The 22,294-nt window shown below is 42.6% G+C and overlaps 1 protein-coding gene across 1 annotated transcript in view; it reads right to left on the bottom strand.

Moving 5' to 3' along the window:
- The window catches only part of MTMR7 (myotubularin related protein 7), a 102,689-nt gene that overhangs the window by 802 nt on the left and 79,593 nt on the right, over positions 1-22,294 (bottom strand). The window contains exons 8-13 of the mRNA XM_044387546.3: positions 10,999-11,108; positions 9,342-9,467; positions 7,498-7,547; positions 5,990-6,190; positions 4,573-4,713; positions 2,976-3,102 (exon numbers count right to left, since the gene is read on the bottom strand). Of these exons, the coding sequence (XP_044243481.1) occupies positions 2,976-3,102; positions 4,573-4,713; positions 5,990-6,190; positions 7,498-7,547; positions 9,342-9,467; positions 10,999-11,108 (755 nt within the window). The remainder of the gene's footprint in view (positions 1-2,975; positions 3,103-4,572; positions 4,714-5,989; positions 6,191-7,497; positions 7,548-9,341; positions 9,468-10,998; positions 11,109-22,294) is intronic.

The raw sequence follows: 22,294 nt of genomic DNA, 5'->3' as shown, positions 1-22,294 counted from the left end.
TTAGTATATAGATTTTCTGTAAAATGAAAAAAAAAACCTATGTAAAGCACTTGGCAATCAGGAGTCATCCTTCTTTCTATACCTGTAAGGTTTTACATAATGATTTTCATCCTGTGAACTCAGAATACATTTTTTTTAAATCAGGAATGAGGTGTTTATTATCCAAGTTTATAAATTAAGATATAAGTCACTTACCATAAAACTCCCCCTTCTAAACTATATAATTAATTGGTTTTAGTGTATTCACAAGGTTATACAATAATTCACTACTACCTAATTCCAAAATATTTTCATCATCCCCAAAGAAAACCCTATATCCATTAGTATTTACTCCCCATTCCCCCTTCCCACAGGCCTGGCAACCACTAAGCTACTTTCTATCTCTATGGATTTGCCTAGTGTGGACATCTCCTATAAATGGAATCATACGACTTGTGTCCTTTTATGTCTGGCTTCTTTCCCTTAGTTTATGTTCTCGGGGTTCATCCACAATGTAACATGTATCAATACTTCGTTCCTTATTATGACTAAATAATACTATATTGCATGAATAGCCACATTTTGTTTATCTCTTCATCAGATGATGGACGTTTGGGTTGTTCAAAATACATTTTACCAGACTGCATCCTTTGGCATCAGCAAGGGAGGTGTTAAAAGATCAAGTATTACATACTCATTTCAAAAGCATTCACCTTAAGTTGTTATGTGCAAAGAGCATTGTACTGGGCAATGTGAGTAACGGAGGCAAATACACATCCAGACATAAGGAACTTATGGAAGCAGAGTTCAGATAATGTAAGAATTTGGAAGAGGTTAAAAATTTGGGAGGGTGGGTGGGAGGGTAGAAGGAAGAGATGTGAATAAGCTTCAGGAATGAAGGAGCATTTTAACAGGACTGTGAAGGAATTAAACTGGGATGTGCTGGTGATGCTAGAGCATTTATGGCAGGAGGGACAGTAAGAAGAAAAACACAAAAGTAGGAAGAGGTCATTGTGTACAATAAGCAGGCAACAGTTAAATTTGAGCAAGGGCAACGATGTGGATGGAAGAGAGGGTATTATGCTAAGCAAAATAAGTCAATCAGAGAAAGACAATTATCATATGACCTCACTGATATGCGGAGTTTAAGAAACAAGGCAGAGGATCATAGGGGAAGAAGAGAGAAAAAAACAAAGTAAGACGAAACCAGAGAGGGAGACAAACTGTAAAAGACTTTTAATCTTAGGAAACAAACTGAGGGTTGCTGAAGGGGAAGGGGTGGGGGGTTGGAGTAAGTGGGTGATGGACAGTGGGGAGGGTATGTGTTATAATGAGCCCTGGGTATTAATATAAGACCCAGAATCACAGACCTGTACCCCTGAAACAAATAATGCATTGTATGTTAATTAAATAAAATTTTTAAAAAAAATTTTGAGCAAGGGCAATAGTAGAAAATAAAGCTGAAAGGATTGATTACTGAATTGTGGGAAAATCTTAAATGCCACTAAGGGGTTTTGACTTTGTTATAAAGGAAAAAAGAGCCAATGTCTTTTAATTATGGTTTTTCTAAGTAATTTCTTTTTCATTTTTAGTTTTTTAACAAAAAGAATTTTGGAATAGACCAGGAGAATCCTAAGCTTTTTGTAAAGCTTGGGTATCTTTAGGAAGCGGAAATAAAACTGGCCTACTGATATCATGAGTGGACTTAAAAATGGCAAAAATCATAGAGGTCTTTTTTTTTTTTTTTTTTTAAATCATAGAGGTATTTACCAGAGCTCCAGAATCCTAAAAACCTAACCAGTGCCTCATTTCAGTTCTCTATGTGTGTTATTTAATTCAAGGTCTCTCAGCCCTGGTGCCAGCTCACAATCATTGCGGAGCTCGAAAGATTCTCCAGCAGAATGTCTGGGCTTAGAGCCCTAGCAGTAGGATTTTTTGTGAGGTGATTCTGATGCACAAAATCTGTTTCTCCAGTTCTGTAAACTTTAGGTAGAGCTCTCCATGTAGGTCCAAAGATGGTCTGTTTAACCCTGGCAGATTTATAATAGATTAAGATTTATGCTTGATCTCAAAAGTTCGCAAACCCAACAGTTTCCTAGTGACGGAATTTGTTTAATCCATCTGGCCCTGTATGGACTTGAGCGTGCGACCCTAGACCTAAGCTCTTCCATGGTACTTCTGTTTTGAAAGGTGCTATTTTGCCAACTTCCATTTAGACATGACCAATCTACACTACATATGATCTCAGGAGTGGGGAGAAAAGGCTTTTCATCTTTCATCTCATTTTAATAATTAGTCTCAATTCAGAATTCAGGTCCAGAGCACAGGAATTGGTTGCCAGTTCCTGAGCAAGTGTATGACATCATGACGCCATGGAGTTTTCAGATGAGTGAAGCAGAATAAAGCAAAGAATCCAGGTGGTTTTAGTGAGCAACCAACCAGTGGTATCACTGGAAACAAAGTTATATAATTAGCTAATATATGTATATTATAACCTTCCTGGCCAATTACTGGGAAATTATAAAAGCCAAAAATTAGGCTGTTGCTAAGTTGGTCTCAGCTATTACCATCCAAAGGCTAATGTAATATTATTCTTAAAAGTAGACAAATTTTTACCACACATGTATATATCTGATCTTGTTCTTTCGCTCTGAATCCTATTTTTTTATGTATTCTCCAGAAAGAATTCATTTTCGTTCTCTCAAATAAGAGAAATAAATAAAACCTGACCTATTGTAGGAACAACCGACTAGTTCAGCAAAGCCTGTGAGTGAGCCCCACACCAGACGTCTAGATGGACTAAGTGCCTAGGCTGGGGCTTCGGTTCTCTGGGGGCTCGCTCGGTGAGGTTCTGGTTCAGGTTGTCCACTTAGCTAAATATATGAAAGGGCTATGTTGCTGCGTTTCATGTATCCTGAGTCATGAGAGGCGTTCACGGAACAGTGGTTGTCAAGAAATAAGCACAAAGTAGATGAACGAGAATGAGCGTATCTTACTTCTTCCAGGGCCTCCAGTTCCTCCTCCAGCTGCTGCGTCTCCTCCTTCACTGCCATGAGGTAATCCGTAACGGACTGTCGGGGCTGCAGCCCCTTTTCGAAGCGGTTGTACATCCCATTCCAAAACCTGCAAAACATGGCAGAGCTTTAGGATGCCATCGTATCACAGTCTGTCAAGTCACTCCCTCAAGTCTTCGAAGGTATCTGTCATGCCAGAGTCCCAAAGTCCTAATGATCACGAATTCCGGGCTCAAAGACGACACTTACTTACGGTCATGATTTCATGTTGCTGCTGTCTTTTTCTTAGGTCAGTAAATTTCTTTCATGGTGAGTCTACTTGTACGTGTGGTCCCGGGTAAGAAGGCCTGTATCTTGCTAAAGTAGACTGAAGTAGCACATGTTACCATATTCTTTTTTAAGAAAATGGCTCTTAGTTTTGAACTAATCTTGGAAGATTAGTGATTATATTAACATTTAGAATCTTTCAGAGTTGTAGATTTGAGGGTTTTGGCTTTTTTTTTTTCTTAACCACCAAAAATTGACATTTCCATTTGCAATAAATCTTCCTTTTTTTAATCCTGCCCCATAAAGCATACTGGATTGCAAAGAATAAATAGTATTATCACAGGGATGTTTGTAGATCCATGCTTTCCTTAGAAAAGTACTTTGAGGGCAGGGTTTAATAAGTCATTCACTGTTTTATCCATAGTGCCTAAAATAGTACTTGACTCCATAACATTTGTTGACTGGCTGTTACTAACAAATTAGGAGCAATACAGTTAATTGCACTGTATCTCAGCAGCTCTCAAAACTGCTGTTTTATGGCTTTTTTTCCCAGTGTGACAATTAATATTCTTTAAAATTCTGGGGAAATAATTAGAATGAAATAATTAAGAACAAAAGCAAATTGAGGAGGAGAAAAAAAACTATAGAGGAAGCCACTAAGCACTAAGTATGTTTTTGGGGGTGCATAGGGAGAAAGAATGTGGTTTCTCAGTTTTTTCTGCATAAGTTTGTCTTTTTGCTGACCTCTGAGACATCCTTCCGTATCATACAACTTCCACATAGAGGAGCCAAAGGATAAAATACAATGTAGAGCTCTAACAGAATCTGTAGGATGCCACCCTGCTCTCCCCATCCCAACATATACAGTCTTCAAATAATTTATCTCCACAGAGAAGTAGTTGCACTAGGCCGAGTTTCAGCAGAGAAAGAAGGTAAGCTAAGTCATGATCACTATCTAAACTCGTGATTCCACGTTTAACTTACAAGACACTTGGTTTGTTTGGTCCGTCCGTCCTTCCTTCCTCCCTCCCTCCCTCTTTTTGCTTTTAAATAATATTGGAACTTCCATTTTTAGTGTCATTATTACAAAACACCGACTTCTAAAGAGAATTCCATATGTAGGGGAAAGGAGACGGAGGGGGACACTGGCAAAAATACCAGATCAGATATTTAAGCATCCTCCTTTAGTGTATTTTGTGTCCAAAAAAGGCTCTGAGGCTCAGTGTTCCATATGCTTTGGCCTCCAAATACTAAACAGTGGCAGAATCTAAGTTCATAAGCATACTTAGTAAGGTCCTAGAGGTTTACATACTTGTACATGAAGTTGCACGGCGTTGTGGGGAGACGAAGGGTTCCCCGGGTCTGACTGTGATCAGCTCTAAATAGAGGATTCATATAGTCGGCCCGATTCTTCCACAGGTGAGCCCATAAAGAGTATGTTCTTTCTTGAATTCTGTTATAAAGAAAAGAAGCCTGCAAATGACCTATCTTGGCTCTTAGAAATTGTAGATATGTAATATTAAAACTGGAAAGGGACAAATAATTGTTAGGTGAATATCCAGTGTCCCTTTTCTGTAGCAGGGAAATTTACAGTCTGTGTGTGTGTCTTCATGATATAGCAGAAGGGCACTGTAATAGTCTCAGCTTCTCTGCTATCTGTACTGGCCTGGACAAGATGTTTAATTCCTCTGAATGTAAAATGAAACTTCTATGTAATTTGGGGGAAATTTTTCCCCAAGTAGTCATGGAGATTTTATTATTTGCCAGGTACTATTTAAATGCTTCACCTGTTTTCTCTCATCCAGTCCTCACTGAACTCCGAGATCTGTCCATTGTACAGATGAGGAAACCGAGGCTGAGAGATAGAGCAGTTTCTCAAAGTCACATAGTCACAAAGACACATAGTGAGTGGAATAGCCAGGATCCAAAGGCAAGCAGACACCATTAAAGTGACTGGTCCATTACAGCAAACCACAAAACTCTAGGAAAACAGGTGAGCTTGAAGGAAGCACTCTGCTACTTTTTTCATCATTTACCATTTACCAGGAATCACTCTTGAAGTTCCTGAGAGAAAACAAACTAGTATCCACCAGAAAAAGCCATTTTCTTTCTGTTCAGACTGTTATAAAAACAGTAAAGTCCATTTTACTTGAACTGATATTTCCAAAATTAAATCTGATATGGTTATATACACCACAGTTAAAATCATTTTATGAAAATTTCAAAACCATTCTCTCATTGCAGTTCATAAAGCACTTTGCTGTTAAGTTTTTGACTTTGCAATTTATTTTAAATTCTACATATCATTGACTTTCCTCCTGGATAAAAATAATACGGTTTTAATCTGAATAAAAGAATGACTTGAGTTTCAAATTTGCTTTCCCAGTTAAATTTGCAGTTCTTATTAGGAGAGTATATCCACTGAAGATGTCTAGCTTTTTCCTTTTAAATGCAAAACTCATTTTCTCTGACTCCAGGAGGTTTCCTTTCAATACGAGTGCATCAAGTCTCCCACCTTGTCTGTGGCTATCATTGGGGCAAATGAGCTTGTGGCTACCTTTGTCAGTTGCTGACATTAAACCATTTGTGAAGTGATGACAGGAAAAAGAAAATAACTTTAATCTGTCAGTATAGACATGTGGCTAAAATAGTCTCCAGAATTTTAAAATGCCATCTGAAATTCTCAGTCACAAAATCCTTAGATAAAAATTAAACAGCAAAACACTTACTTGAGTTCTTGTCGCTCTTTCTGGCTATTGCATAAGAAGTTTCCAAACTGGCAGGAATAAATGTGATGCTGAATGTGAATCAAAAATCTCTCATTGAACTCGAAGGCACAGGGAAATTGTTCCATTAACTGCCAGACACACTCAATGAACTGATCAATAACTGGAGAGATTTCTTTTGGGTCACCATCTAGATTGCCATATCTATACAACAAAATGTTAGAGACTTTACAGCAAGTTGGGGTTTTTTGTTTACAAAGCTATAAATGCAGAAACGATCACCAAAGAAACCTTAGTTTCTAGATAAGCCTTATAGACCTGGGGTGCAGAAGTTGAAAAAATTAACCTCTTAAATCCCACTTTCAAGAGAAACTTTGTACTGAAGGTCGGGCTAGAGAAGGGACATACAGTTACAAAAGAAAGCATTAGTGCAAGAGATAGAATTCAAGGGAACTTTCCATGGCAAAAGAACATTTTTTTTTTTAACAGCATTCTTTAGGTTTTAAAAGTACATCAGGACTTTTCAAGTAAATCTTCCACTGTTTTTAAAGAGCATTCTTTAATTCAAGTTTCAAAAGTACTTCAGGACTTTTGAAGTAAATCTTCCACTTTATTTAATTAACAGTTTGTGGGAGTGTTAGAGTTTTTTGCTTTTGCACTGTTATGTTGGAAGGGAAGAAAGACAACTTGAAAAAAATTGTGGTTTCCCAAGTTTCTCAGGATATTTCTAGAGCAATGTTAAAACTTGTCACGTAATTTATTTCCCATGTGACAATTCTCATATTCCCAGACTCCCACATACCTTTGTATCTCCCATCTTTGTTTCTCAAGAGTACATCAGAATCTTCTCTGTCACATTTGTATTAATTTTTTAAGTAGGTGCCACACCCAGCATGAAGCCCAACATAGGGCTTGAACTCACCACCCTGGGGTCAAGACCCAAGCCAAGGTCAAGAATCAGATGCTCAACTGACTGAGCAACCCAGGTGCCCCTTGTATGGGTTTTTAAATGAAGAATGCCTAGTCTCTTACACCATTATGTGAATTTTAGAATCCAAAAGGGTGATTTGGGTGCCATCAGGTTCAAAATAACAGTACAGAACCTCGTCTGCTCAGCAGTGGATAACCAACTTCAGGGACAGAAGTGAGCAAAGATCACTTTAGGAGTTTTTCCAACAGTGAAAACATTAGAAACTGGAAACGTCTCAAAAGTTTCAGTTCTACTCAACTTGGTAGTTTTTTAAAAAGGCTTCCTCATAAAACAGTTATATAGCTTGTCTGTCCATTTCCATGTCCTTTCTGTCCATATCCTCTACCTCAGAGATGCTAACTGCCACGAGATAGTAGAACTTCATTTATCTGTGACACAATGTATACAGCTTCAGCTTTTTGAATAAGATACACAAAGAAAATAAGGCTATTTTTCCCCACTCAATTGAAAACTTGAGAAACAGATTTTTTTTATCCTATACGTTCAAAACAACAGATTTTTAAGTTTGTTTTTTTTTTACCTGTGATTAAACTTATGACCAAAGGAAATCCAGTCCTTTTCAATTAATACCTACACAGAAAAAGAATATAAATATTATGGAGAGAAGCAAACAAGGAAAAATAAGAGACCCCAGCCAACAACGTTGAAGGATTCAAAGGATCTTGGAGAAGTCACGGTCCTCAGGTGCTACAGCGAATGCCCAGTCCTTGTCCACAACGCAGAGGCAGAGCAGAAGGGCAGAGCTGAAGGTCATCACAGGAAGAATAAATGGGAACGGATATACGAAAAGGGAACAGCAGCACCCGCTGCGTGCTTTCTAGGAAACACTGTTCATACTGCTTCATAATAATCTCATTTCACTGTGAGACAAGTATGATCACTCATTTTTCAGAAGGAGAAACTGAAACAGAGGTTAAATACTTCTCATGCTGCTAAGATGTGGTTGATGCCACCTCATAACCTAGCTCTTTCTACACCAAAGCCCATCTCTTAAACAACAGATCCCAGTATATCAAATACTAACCTCCTTACAAGAACCATTGGGAATATTTTCCTGTGATCTTTATTACACATTAGAAAAATCCTAAAATGATAGGTGTTGGGGACATAATTGAGGAGTTTCAGCCCTGCTTTGGAATTGGTTGGGGTAACGAGTTTATAATCTCAAATTATCTAGATTTTAAATAGAATCAAATAATAGAGATCAATCCCATCACTATCACCAATGCTTTAAAATGGCCAGAGATTTCCCTTAAAGAAATATGGAGTGGTTGAAGTTTGCCCTTGACAACACGTAAATTTAATGAGGCGAATCAAAAAGATTCCGTGGTGGTAGAGGATGGCGTGAAGGAGTGTGTGAGCCAGAAACCCTCCACTCTCCAAACGGAAATGAAGGAATCCAGCCTTCCTAACCTCAGTCCAGGGGAGGGGTCTGAAGCTGGAGTATCACTCCGACGTCTCCGTGCTATCACAGGGAATTGGAAGTTCTCTGACACTTTCAAAAAAAAGAAAGAAAAAGCCCGTGAAGAAAACCTGCCTCTGCCTCTTCTCTCTGGTCCCCAGAGTGTCAGCTGATCTTACTGGATGGAGATCTAGCAGTGGAGACATCCTGTCCGGGATCCGCTGTCAGCACCTATCCCTCCCTAGCAGGGAGTCGGGCCCCCGAAGCACTTTCTGCCCAATCATGGGGCCAGAGGCCAGAACCAGGTAACCTTCCAGTCACTAGGAGGCCCCTGCTGGCATGTTAAGACAGGGCTTCAGCTTGGCCAAAGCCGCACCATCCCAGCAACTACACAACTACTCTGCAGGTAGAAGTAACGCGTCACACTGTGATGCACACACCTAAAAAGTGCAAATCTAGGAAAGGATGTGCTCATAATCTCAACAAAGCAGAGAACAATGACTTTTCAATACTCTCAGCCAGAGTTGTGCAGGACTGCCTAAAAAATCAAACTCGTAAATACGTTTTTCCTCTCAAGGACTTTGCGTGCACAAGATAGAAAATTTTTTCTTCAAATATTTTTTTCTGAAAAGTGTTTTCTACTACATGTTCACATGTTACCTCAAACTTGAAATATTTATGAGCAAATAATGTATATAAAATTCACTATTTTACAGACTATTAAATATATTTTATATTTGCCCCCAAATTCACATTCAACAGCAGCAATCTGAATTGGTTCCAATATCCCAGAAATTCACTTCTTTACTCCAAGACCATTTTCTACCTTTTCCCCTTTAATCTTGCTGATCTACTAAGAGAAAAATTACAAAGAGAGGGAAAAAAGTTGCCAATAGTTGCCAAAGAGAGGTCCATTCTGTTCAAGGCCCTGCATGGGAGAGAAGCCCGGCAGCCACACTCACCATAAAGCCCTTCAGGGTCCGGTAGTGCGGATCCAGCAGGAGGCTGGCCACTGAGCACACCTGCGCAGTCCTGTCCCAGCCATCGGAACAGTGAACAAGCACGCTTGCCCCTTCCTCTGAAACTGCCTAAAAAATACAGGATCAGCAAAGAGAAAGGAAAAAGGAAAAATGTCTCATCAGAACGAGATTTGGTTTTATGCCTACAGAACGAAAAGGGAAGAAAAAAAGCAAGTAACTGAAAACAGCTGATTTAGTGTTCATGCCCCATCCAGTTAGGGTAGAGCCAAGGAGTGGTTTGGTGCTGGCAACCAAAACTCTTCCTTCCCATTATACCCAGGAGCCACCCTCCAAACCACCGCAACAAAGCCCATGTGCTACAGTAAAAGCATGATTCCTGAGCAAACCTCTCCAGAACCCTTCAACCCTCCCCTTTGGCTTCCACCTTAAGACCTTTCCGATACTGAAACTCTGCAGCTGCTCCTGGTCTCAATCATTTCCAAAAAGGGAAAGACACAAAAATTTTATGTAGTAAAACTATGAAATTAGAGACAAAAGGATAGTAGTCAAGTAATGGATCCAGGGATGGGGGAAGGAAGAGAAAACAAGGTAAAAATTACAGCAGCAAGTCTCAAAGAAAAGAATTTTGTATCTGCTACTGCAAACACACACACAATTTTTAGCTGAGTGTCCTGGCAGGAAACACAAATTGGGAAACATGGTAGAGATTGCAACATAGCACTTCCACTACCAGAAATTCTATTTATTCATTTTCTGTGTCCCATAACAGAAAGCAAGCTCTGTAAGAGAAGAGCCTTGATCTGGTTTATTTGGCATTGCGTGCTCAGCACCTATAAAAGTGCCTGGCACTAAATAAATACTTGGCAAATCAATGAATTATCTAATAAAGGGGAACATACCACATCCTCAGAAAAGACATGGTTGTCTTTAGGTGTAAATCTAAGATTTATAAAAACAGAACCAACAAAAAAAACATTGAGAAACAAAATAGGCAATGCACCCAAAACCTGCTTACATGAAAGTCACAGCAAGACTGTTCCCGTGGCAGAAGGGAACCTACCAACCAGGTTTGGAAACATGACTCGTTTACACCATCATGGCAAAGGAGTTGCAGTTCACTAAGAACTTAGTGAACTGCACGCATTTACACAACTGAGTGAACAGATCAATGAAAACAGGAGCTGTTTTTTCCTGAAAGAATCAATATACTGATAAAGCCACATGTATTAAAAAGAAGAGAGAACCCAAATAAAGTCATGAATGAGAGAGGAGAGATCACAACCAACACCACAGAAATACAATTATAGAAGACCGGCCTTGGTCACTGAAGTGTCACACATTTGGATGTAGGTACTCTCCTCTAGAAAATTCCTTCCTCCATTTTGGACCAAGCCTACCTGAAGAGAGAATACTCTGAAAATGTTTTACCATTTCCTGCTGTGCTGGCATACTATCAACAGAGCACTGTCCTCTCTTCAGCAAAAATCACATGTTGAGAGCCCAGACATTGTGGTCTGCAAAGCCAGCTCCCCACTCGGTGAGCCACGGCTTACTGCATGGCAGCCTCAGCAAATGGGGAGGAAACAGGATCTCCGTTCTGAAGTCAGAGTTCGCAGGCTGCTCTGCCCTTACCACGTACCTTCGCAATGAAGATTCCTGCATCCATGATGGCCTTAATGTGCCTTAACCAGCCCGAGTTCTCCAGTCCCCACAGAAAGTCACTCATGGAGGGAGATTTAAGTTCACACACTGCAAGGTAAATCATGTGATGAAAGCAAAATAAAGACAATCTCTTCCTTTATATATGCTCATATTTGCAGGTAGTCTGTTAATGATTCCTTCACTGTATTTGCTGGAAGAAGTCAAGTCAGGGTAAATGTCCGTACTTACTAAAATTGATTCTACTGAACCACTTCAAGTAAGGCTCTTCTACCTTCTCTGGTCATAGGGGATGCTGCCTTTGTTCAGAAGTATTATATTTGTAAAGTTTAAACCCCAATATTAATGAGAATCATTGACCACAGTAAAGGTCCAGCATAGAAGATCTATTTACCCTTCCAGCAAAGATGGAACTTTCCTACAGAGAAAAGTTCTTGTAACGAACCCCGGCACCTGCCCAGTTAGTATTCGGCAGCACCCAACCACTTCAGTTTAGGACCACTGTGAAAACACAAAACCGAACTATCCTAAACCTCTCTGAAGGAAATACTCCAACTCTCCTTGCCAACAACCCCCACCCACTGGGAGTAAAGCCTGTGAACTTAAAAATGAGATCCTGTCCTGAATGTCTTCTCCAGCATCAAGTTAGGGGTTTTCCCTTTGAAGATAAAGGTCAGCTAGAATCATAATATCTATATTTACACAACTAAGGCAGGTGTGTCAACACTTCCATATTATCACAAGCAATCTCAGCTCTAGAGCTTACTTTTTGTTAATGTAAAAGCTTTAGAGCTAGTGTTCTGACTATCAGAAATACCACATTCCAAAGTATATGGGCTTTTTAGCTGTGAAGCAGTGTTGAGGAATCCTATAAATCAATTAATGACAAATAATATTCCATAGATACTTTGCTGAAGTCTATTTTCTTGTATTCTGTGATGCAGTGATACATGCAGGACTAGGGAGCCCTTTCTCCGACTCCCAGTGCTGTCAGTCAGTAGCTGTATAGTCTTGCACAAGTCATTTCAGCTTTTTGAGCCTTGATTTCATCATGTTTAAAATAGGGAAGGTGTATTAAATTATATCTAAGTGTCCTTCCAACTCTAACCTCCCAGATTCAACTTTAAGTCTTCAAAAGTATTGCACACTTGAGGGCACCTGGTTAGTGCAGCCGGTTAAGTGTCCAACTCTTGGTCTTGGTTTCAGCTCAGGCTGTCATCTCAGGGGGGTGAGCTCAAGCCCAGAGCCCCCCAGAGCCCCCCAGGTCCAGCTCTGTGCTTAGTATGGAGTCTGTTATCTCCCTCCCCTGCTCGTGCTCCTGAGCTTTCTCTCTCTCGCTCTCTCTCTCAAATAAGTAAAACCTTGGGGGGGGGGGAGTATTGTACCTTTGGAATAGAGTAACTGTTAATTACAATATTTATTGGCTGTGCTTTCCTCAAACATGCCACGTGAGAGGATTCACTCTCATTTCCCGCAACGTAAGAGCCACATTAAAACACATGCAGTTAAATTCTGAGTCACAGACGACAGCAGTGATGAAGGACATAACACCAAATTTCCCAGCACAAGGCCCTACTTAAGAAAACCGTATTATAAATATGTTCAGGCAAAATCCCAAACCCTTGCGGAACGGGAAGCACAGCTCCAGTGACCTCATAAGCAGCTGAGAAAGGGAGTTCTCTCTGGCCCGGCTCTGACTCCCGAGCACTGTCCCTTTGTCTGAGGTTACAGTGCTATCCCCTCCCACCCACATCACACCCCCGCAGGGGAGCACACAGCCAGGAGCCGTGATAAAGCACACGCGGAACAGTACAGGGAAGGCGCTTTGCTGAAGCTCGGGAAAATACACAGACTGATGCATAGAATGGACGGCTCTGCGGGTCAGCCCCGCGGCCCCCACCACTCAGCAGCGGCTGTTCGCAAGCTTAGGGTCTCCTTAGTCGTGAAAATGTACTAACTTGTGAAACATTGGAACATATAAAAGGTTTTAAAATAATGTAACGGACACTCAGACTGGCCACCATTATTTCAGATCCGTCAAAGAAAAAACATTACAAATAGAGTTCCATGTGCCTGTGTTATCCTGCTCTCCCACCTGCAGTCTGTGAACGTTGCCGGGCAGGTGTACGCCCCTTCACTACGTCCTAGCTGTGTAATCGTGGACACTTTACTTGTGCCTCAGTTTCCTTGGCTGTAAAGGGATAATGGCCCATCAGAGAGTTATTTTATATGTGGTTTTATGTTAGCCCTCATGACTATTAATTATCCTCATTCACACTTACAGCCTTTTCAACTTGTTTTATCCTTCGTTTTATTTTTGAGACATCCCTATTATATAAGCAGATTTCACTCACTTGACAAGCATATAATATTCCACTCTATGAATGTATATGATTAGTCATTCATCTACTGTTGTTCGTAGTTGGTTCTTCTTTTCCAATGTTTACAAACCGTGCCTCAAAAGACATCTGTCTACAGTCTCCTGTGGAAAATCTCCCTGTCCACGCATTTCCATAAGTGAAATGGGCTGGGTCAGAGACTCCTAACCACGAATCGCCCAAGTGCCCTCCACAGGAGCTGGCCCAGTCTGCGTCCTCGGCAGCAGGGTGGGAGAAGTCCTTTCTCCCACATCCTGGCCAACGCCTGGTAGCGCCAAAGCTTTCAGTTTGGCCATTGTTATTTCTCTAAGGTGATGAATGCCAGTAGTTTTTATTTCTTCTACTCTCTGGATGAATCGGTTTTTTCTAGATTCATTATGCTCACTTCCTTGCTTGCGTGTGTATGTGCGTGCGTGTTATCTCCATCTTCCACGGTGGGCTTTCCTCGAGTGTGCGGTGATCTCTGTCCATTAATAGGTAAGCATGGACACTGAAAGGTGTCTGGAAGTGTGGGGTGCACGAGCAAGTCTCTTAACTGTGGGGCTTTGCTGTGTGAGATGTGCCTGGTCTGAACCCCCAAACTCCAGGATCAGCAAGTCCTTTCTCGCGGAATGGCTGCAGGCCCCAGGGAGGGCCTTTCAAACACCTGAGTGACTCAGTAAGACTGGATGTCAGTGCGCTCAGAGCAAAGCTGGGAGGCGAAGCACAGGTAGTCTGCTTCCATGCTCCTTTACTTAACGCCTCCTTTTTTGGCCTGGTATTTCCTGCCCCCTCTTCCAGCTATGCCTGCTGTCTATGAGTCCAGAGTCTCTCTTGTCAGCCTTTCCAGAGAGTTCATCACTGATGAAGGCGAGGGAAGAGCCTTCACTGGGCAGCACAGGTGAGGGAGGAGGCCGGGTATCCAAGGACAAACATTCAACCAGTCCTCCTGATTCAGAGGAAACTGATGCTTCATTCTGGAGCTTCCTGAGGGTCTGTGGGACTGACTTGCTTCTGTGTTTCTCACATTCCCACCAGAAATTTCAGCATTTGTCTAGTCAATTAACTTGTTATTACTCATCCATCCATTTTCCAGCATTGAAATTTTTGTTGTTGCCACCTCCTCTCCCATTCTCCTTCTGTCTCTTGTGGGGTTTTTTTTTTTTTTTTTTTTTTTTTACCACTCCCCTTATCATTTAGCAGGGGGCAGGGGGAAGTGGGTGAATACACACACCAGTACACCAAGTATAACTGGAACAGGCACGATCAAACTTTGGGCCTGTGTGAGGCAGGAGATGGAACAGAGATTCCCTGTATCAAACGGAGCCATTAAAAAAAAAAAAAAATCCACTTGTGGCCTCAGGGTGATGACCAGAATGCCTGGACTCCACGTGAGGAAAATAAAAATTTATCCTGAGAAAATAAAAAAAAATTTTAAAAATTTATCCTGAGGATGTTGAAACCCTAGGTCTAGTCTCATACGTGTTTGGGATCCACAAGTATCTTTTCCTTATGTGCAGGATCCCCTACTTGAGAAATTACCATTTTGGTAATTTTTGGAGTCTTGGACTACCCGGCAGAAGCAAGCCAAAAACTGCTCAGGAGCGACACTTCTAGAATTGTGTGGAATCCCACAGAAAAACTTCACTGCAGAGAATAAAAAACGACAACACACCAAGGCACGGTGTTCTCAAGTAAGAGCAAAGAGACAGAGAAAAGAAGATGCAGGATCAACACCCCAAGAACCCGATCTAGCAGAACAGTAATCTGAAGTGAAGTTTAATGTGGCTGAATTGGAGGACAATGGAAGGCTCCAACAAAACGTAACATGGATCACTTTCCTGAGGTGTTTGAGTTTACACTTCTGGCAGCTTGGGGGGAAAAATCCTGTTAACCACTGCAGTGGGGCTGGCCGGTCGTCTTAGCTGATTCCCAGCCGGGAGTCCCACGTTGCCCTCTCCGGGGCCAGGTTAACATTCAGCACAGACAGCTGCAGGAAACCTGGGAGGCCAAGGGAAGCAGCCGCGTTTACCTCTGAAGAGCAGTGCGGACTCCCTACTTTCCCAATGTCAGGGAAGTTGTTCCAGAAAGGAAATACAACCAGAGGACTTCTATAAAAAGCCTCAGCTGAAAAGCATACTTACAAATAATAATGTACATACTGAATAAGGAGCAAATCGATATTGTGATTTAACTCCCTGAGGCAGATGAGGGATGTGAAGGGTAGAGAGTGTACGAAAGCCATCATTCCTTCTCCACAGAGGGACACCGGCAGACCCTACACAAAGTGGAAAAATCAAGCAACAGCAGTGAACTCTGGTGACGCTAGAAACATGGAGGCCAAGGCCTAAGGTTACCGGAGAAGCGGTTACCTGAGGAGCAGGAATGGAAGTGGGCATAGCTGGGGAAGAGGACTGAGGTTTCGCTCTTGTTTTTGTTAAAAACGTAGAACTATTTGATTTTTTAAAAAACCCTCTACAATGGCAACATTTTTTGAAAAATAAAAGCTAAATTTAAACAATATCTGAAGCCCTCAGCCTTCCCTAAAGGCAATGCCCTCCTCTCTTTTCCCCTCCCCCAACCCTTCCCTTCTGGCGCCTTTTCTAAGTTTTGTGGTAGAATTTACTTACAGTACGATTCATTCAAAGTATATGATGGTTTTTAGTATATTCACGGTTGTGTATCCATCACCATATTCAATTTCAGAATTTCATCACCCCTAAAAGAAACCCACTGGCACTCACCCCCATTTTCCCTCCCACCGGCCCTAGGCAACCACTAATCTTCTTTCTTTCTCTATAGATCTGTCTATGCCAGATACTTCATATAAACTGAATCATACAACATGTGGTTCATTGTGAGTGGCTCCCTCCGCCTAATATGATGTTCCCAAGGTTCATACAAGTTGCAGCGTGTGGGATGCACACGCCCCATTTTCTATCCATTCACCACCTGATGGGCGTTTGGCTTCTTTCTACTTCTGGTCTCTGACGAATAATGCTGCTATGAACACTCGTGTGCAAGTTTTATGTGGAAGCATGTTTCATTTCTCGTGGGGACATACCTAGGAGTGGCCTCGCTGGGTCACACGGTTTAACCACTTGAGAAGCTGCCAGAGGCGCGGTCTTCCCAGCAGCCGCACCAGGTCCCAGCCCCCGAGCAGCGCGCGAGTGTTCTGACGTCTGCACCAACACTTGCTATCACTTGGCTTTTTGACTCCCGCCTCCTTAGTGGACGTGCGGTGGTGTCTCCCCGTGGTCTCCATGACCTGATGGCTTATTCCTCGCCTTGCTTACACGTTCAGTTATTCATTTAAGGAAATGTTTGCTACATTTATCTGGCATTTCTAGGTGTTCTTACCAGAGGGTGTTTCGTATTTAATCTGACATCTTGGGGAAATGGGAAGGCCTCCATGTTTCACTTAGATTTTAGCTTTATGTGAACTAACCTGTACATCTTAGTAACAGTCATGATGTGTGCAGGGGTAACAGCACGTGGTACTGCTCAAGGCCATGGGCTTCAGAGTCCGTATCTTCTAGCATCCAGATTCCAGCTCTGTGCCCCCAACCATGCAACCTGGGGCTTGTTACCAAGCCTTGATTTCCTCAAGTGTGCCATGCGGATGCGACCCCTTCCTCAAAGCGTTCATTGAAGGGTGAAATGAGGTAATACATAGACATTACGCTGGGAGATAGAAGATGCAGAAATGGTAGCTATGAGCTCTGCTTTGTTATATGTTCACGCAGCGCGGCGTCCTGACAGGTAGGAGACACAGACTCATTCACACCGACTTCAAAGCTGAGGCTTAGAAAGATGAGAACACAAAGTGACCAATGGCAGGAGAGCCCAAGTCTTCTGACAAAGAAGCCTAGAGTTTCTGCCACCACATCATGGCTACCCTGGTGGGTTTAACTAGAAATGGTACTACTACTAGAAATAATAATAGCAAAACTTAAATAGTACTTGCAGGTGCCAGCCATTCCTCCAGGTGCTTTCTTTCTTTCTTTTTTTTTTTTTTTTAAGAAACATATATATTGTTTATTTATTTGGCAGAGAGAGAGCCCAAGCAGGGGGAGCGGCAGGCAGAGGGAGAAGCAGACACCCTGCTGAGCAGGGAGCCAAATGTGGGCCTCCAGCCCAGGACCCCGGGATCATGACCTGAGCTGAAGGCAGATGCTTAACCGACTGAGCCACCAGGATGCCCCTCCAAGCGCTTTCTACACAATAGTTTTTTTAATCCTCATAGCAATCATACAAAGAAGGTACTATTATTATCCTTATTTTATAAAAGTGGAAACCAATGCAAAGAGAGGTTAAATAACTTGTCCAAGGTCACCAGCTGATAAGCAGTGAGGCTGGGATTCAGTCTGACTCCAAAGTCCGTGCTCTTAAGCAATGTCTATCGATCTCAGTTATATGATTTTTTTGTAATTCAAACACGAACCACTCTAAATGCTCCTTGCCTCCCACCTGCTATCAGCTTAAAGCTTACACACTGTATCACTCAAAACTGTGCCGTCCAGCATAGTAGCCGCTAACCACATGTGACTGCTGAATGTCTGAAATGGAGCGAGTGTGAACAGAGACAATGCTGTGAGTGCTAAGTGGATCCCAAATGTCAAAGACTTAGTATGAAAAAAAGAATAAAAAATATCTAATAGTTTTTGTAATGACTACATGTTGAAATGATAGTATTTGGGATATATCGAGTTAAATAAATGTATTATGAAAATTCACCCATTTCCTTTCACTTTTTTTGATGCAGCCCCTAGAAAATGTAAAATTACAAATGTCGTCCACACATGTGACTTCCGTTACACTTCCCTGGGAGCGCAGCGGTTTAGACTGTTCCGGGAAGATTAACCTGATCAGCAGTCTTCGAACATCTCTGCACATGTACCCCTGCAGTAATGTTTCAAATTAGGTACTCTCTCATGCGCCCTGGAATAACACATCATAGTAAGACTGAGGATGCGATAAAGCGTGTGTTTGTCTTTTGTAAAGCTGGCAAAAGGGCATTTAGGAGGGGGAAATGGCAAGGGAGGGATGGCTTCCCGCCTGGGCCAAGGGGCCTTCCAAGGCACAGCAGGCAGCCTTAGGAAGGAGGGTACATCGAAGTCGATGCCGTGGAGCCGGCTAGCTGGGGTGCACCTCCTAAGTCTTCCCGCGAGCACAGGTGTGTGTACCCAGTTTGAAGACAGACTGTGGAACCTGATGCAAAGGCAGGACGGCCTCCAGTTACAACTGGGCAAGCCCTGCCTTCCCTCCCGTGACACTGCCCAGCAGTACCACTCGGTTCCTGCAGGGGGCAGGCTCGCCTCTGCCGGTGCACACAGCCCGGTGGGAAGCGCCTGAAATTCCGGCACTCCCAGGGACCTCTCGCCACTCCCTGGGCGCCTGCTGTTTGGTCTTTTTGTTTAACCCCAGGCCGTGACCCAAAGTGTTCAACTTAATCCTAAAATACACACATTCCACCACGTAGGGTCTCAGGACTCCACTGATGCCTTTAAATCTTCCACAGAAAACATTACCTTGCAAACAGTTCTGTTTTTTTTTAACTAAATAGGCCAAACTTTCTGGTTGTTATTATAGGGCTTAGGGCTAGTTGGCATTCCTGTTTATTTCAAAAGGTCCAGGGAGCCTGAGGGATATGTTGGCACCCGAACCCTGAAGCTCAGCCCAAGAACAAATGATCCTTTTCACCTTCTCTTCCTGCAAGGTATGGAAATGACAGCAAGTTTAAAAATAAAGACACCAGGCTTTCCAGCTAACCTGGAGATGGTCTGTGCCAAAAGCAAGAAAGGAACAGACAGGTCACAGAAACAAGGCCCCAAAATGTACTGCCAGAGAGAATGTTCCAGTGCTTCCCTCTTCAATTAGCTCACTCAGCAAGGAGACGAGCTGCTGTATCTCCTGCCAGGCCAGCTCCTTTCTTCCCACACTGAGAACCGCTCCTTGTTGAACACTTGTGTTTTCAGGAACACTTAAGCTGTGTACGTTCAGTAAAATAACCTCACCAGGTTTTCAAGCAAGGTAACCGCTTCGAGGGTGTTCTCCCACCAAATGCTCAGTGGCCGGGTAGAAGCAAACAGCCCTGCAGATGATTAATACACACGGACAGATGGGGGACCACTTGAGACTCAAACAATCAGTGCCTGCATTTTTAAATATAAAACTGGTGGCTTTGTTTGGATAAACTCAGGATAAGGCAGAAATACTGATTTGTTCACTCTTGTTGCCAAACCCAAACCAATATTTACAAACCATTTTGCTGAACGAAGTTCATTTCAGCTGACATCAGAGGCATATGCCACAGAGAATCGTACTTCGTGGGAGTTTAATGCCCAGGTCTAACAATATTTGTTTTACGTAAAAGGGTAACCATATCCCATAAATATATAGAGATAACACTAAAAAAAGAAATGATAGATACTTATAGGCCAGGAGGATATAGGGTATTTACTTGGAAGAAAATAAGCCTTACATGATCTTCTTTCGAGAGTTCCTAACACCAATCTCACTTCTTCAGGTACGGGTCGCTGGGTGGGATCAGGGAGGATGCAAAGACAGTCTCCGTTTGAGCCCCGGGGGATCACTCTTTCTCGTCTCCTAAGAACTAAAGTTGAAGAGTTCACGGCCCTCCCTTAATTACCAGCCTGACAGCCACCTGAGTTCTGCTGATGTTTGGTTTGTCCATTTCCCATTTTGGAGTCAAAACGCCAACCCCAGTGAAATGATCTTCAAAGAACTGGTAAAAGGATCATGATCTCCCTTCAGTGAACATCGTAGGAGGTGAAGCAATTCAAAGAGGCTTTATGATGGCCTGTGACATGGAGGTGTTTGGTTAAGCCTGCTTTATGGTCTGCCTCCTACTTAGAGCCCACCATGGTGACACGGAACGAACTTCCGAGCTCTGCATGAACTGTATTCAACTTATTAATGCTAGTGGTATGCCCCTCCCTCCCCAGGCCAAGCAATGTGGGCCCTCTTTCTAGAGAACCCTACGGTAACTAGAGAGCTTTGCATATTAGCTTCTCCGTAGGACACCAACAAGAGTAGTGACGATTCTTTAAAACAATTCCAGCCTCGTCCATGAGGTGCTATTTTCTGGAACTGCTATCCAATCATGCCATGAAATCCATGTTTGTCCAGCCTTGTTTTATTGTAAAGAATTTGATGATCATACAAAATTGGTAAGGTGCAATCAAGCCTAAGTTCTTCATACCTGTGTTAGCCCTGCTTGCGTAATAGCACAGAAAACAGTGACACAAGCACACATATGCATAAGCATGTGCGTGTGTGTCCAGCTACTAATAAACATGAATGCGTGTATCAATCCATGTACACACACGCGTTCCAGGAATACGAATTGCCATTGTCCTAAAGGAAATCAAGCAGCAGGTTCACAAAAGAATGCCCTCGCCATGTACTAGCTTTGCATATGAATTTGTGTCTAAAAACGCCATTTGTGGCAAGTAAATAAAAATATATATGTGCCCGTTTAAATTACATCTATGTATATAAGCTTGGGGCTTGGGAGTTTTCTCCCAATGAACTGACACAACCTCCCATCTACAGTAGGTCTGATTTTTCAGACACAAGCGGCCCAGTAAGGACACTGTGATAGGAATCTAGTTCCTTGACTCCGATTACCATATGTTTTCTACTACAAATAGAGAATAATGGAGTCACTATGCAAACTGAGCCAGGATGAACAGGAAGTTAACTGAAGGTAAGGCCTAAAGTCTGAATAGGAAACTGAAAGCAAACGGAAAGAGAGAAGTCTAGACCGGGAGAAAATGCTGAGAGGCTCGGAAGTCGGGGTGGCTATAAAGTATTAGCGGCAGGCACTGGAGAGAAGGCCCTGGAATCAAGGAAGATGAACATGGTGGCAGCAAATAATTGAAGCGGTGAGATAAGCAGCAGAGGCGGCAGGGGAGGGAGCCGGTGGGGGCTCGACACATCTGCTGAGAAAGCTGCCAGGACCAAAATTCCCGCCAAATCTCAAACGTTACTGTTGTCGCGGACAAGGAAATACTGAACTGCCAAATCCCAACTCCAGCCTTACGGAAAAGCAGCTCGCCTGGTCACTGTGTCTATGTGTCGTGTCTATCTTTAGTTGTATGGGAGGCACTGTCTTCAACAAGCAATCGTTTGGAAATGCCCTAGCTATCCGAAAACTAGCCGTGATGATTGACAAAATATAAAACCATCATTCTAAGGGTGAAATTAATCTTGGAATTGTCTCCGTGAATGTCAACGGACAGCTTACGTAGGATGAAAATAGCCACTACTCTCTCATTAAATCACTTTGCTTGTCCTCTCCTTGACAACATCACCTAGAGACGAAGTCCTTGACTCTGACATCCAGTTCAAACACTGGACCATCCGCCTTACCCAGGGATCACCCTCAGTAATAAGCAAGCATCATCTTTCTTCCTGCCCACGATTTCTGCCCTACATCAAAATCAGTACTTCATTTTGTATTAACGAATGAAGAAGCATTTTTCTACCCGATGCCCAGCGTGTAGAAAACTCTCCGTAACCATCTGACACGCAGATGAACGTCTGAGAGAACTCTGGTGGCCCCGGCTGACTCCGCACTTACTCTAAGCAGGGATCGTGCCTGCTGCTCTGCATCTGTTCTCTACCATATCGGGGATCAGACACTCCCAATGTGCCGACTGGAAAGGTGGCTTAAAGAAGTTTACTATCTCCTCATCCATGGTTACACAGTCAGTAAATAATTGAGCTGGAGTCCCGTCCACAGCACTTACCCCCCCTCCCAGGGCATGCCCTTTTCCTCCACGCCTTCGTGCTTAGGATATGCTTGTCCGGATCAGCTGATCCCACGCCGCACTCTATCGGCCACATTCTACAGCCTCTTACAACCCCACAGAGAGCAAGGTACATGCTCTT

Source organism: Ursus arctos, unplaced genomic scaffold (genome assembly GCF_023065955.2).
Source record: "Ursus arctos isolate Adak ecotype North America unplaced genomic scaffold, UrsArc2.0 scaffold_27, whole genome shotgun sequence".
Lineage (NCBI taxonomy): Eukaryota > Metazoa > Chordata > Mammalia > Carnivora > Ursidae > Ursus > Ursus arctos.
This window is presented reverse-complemented; position numbering and strand designations above follow the sequence as displayed.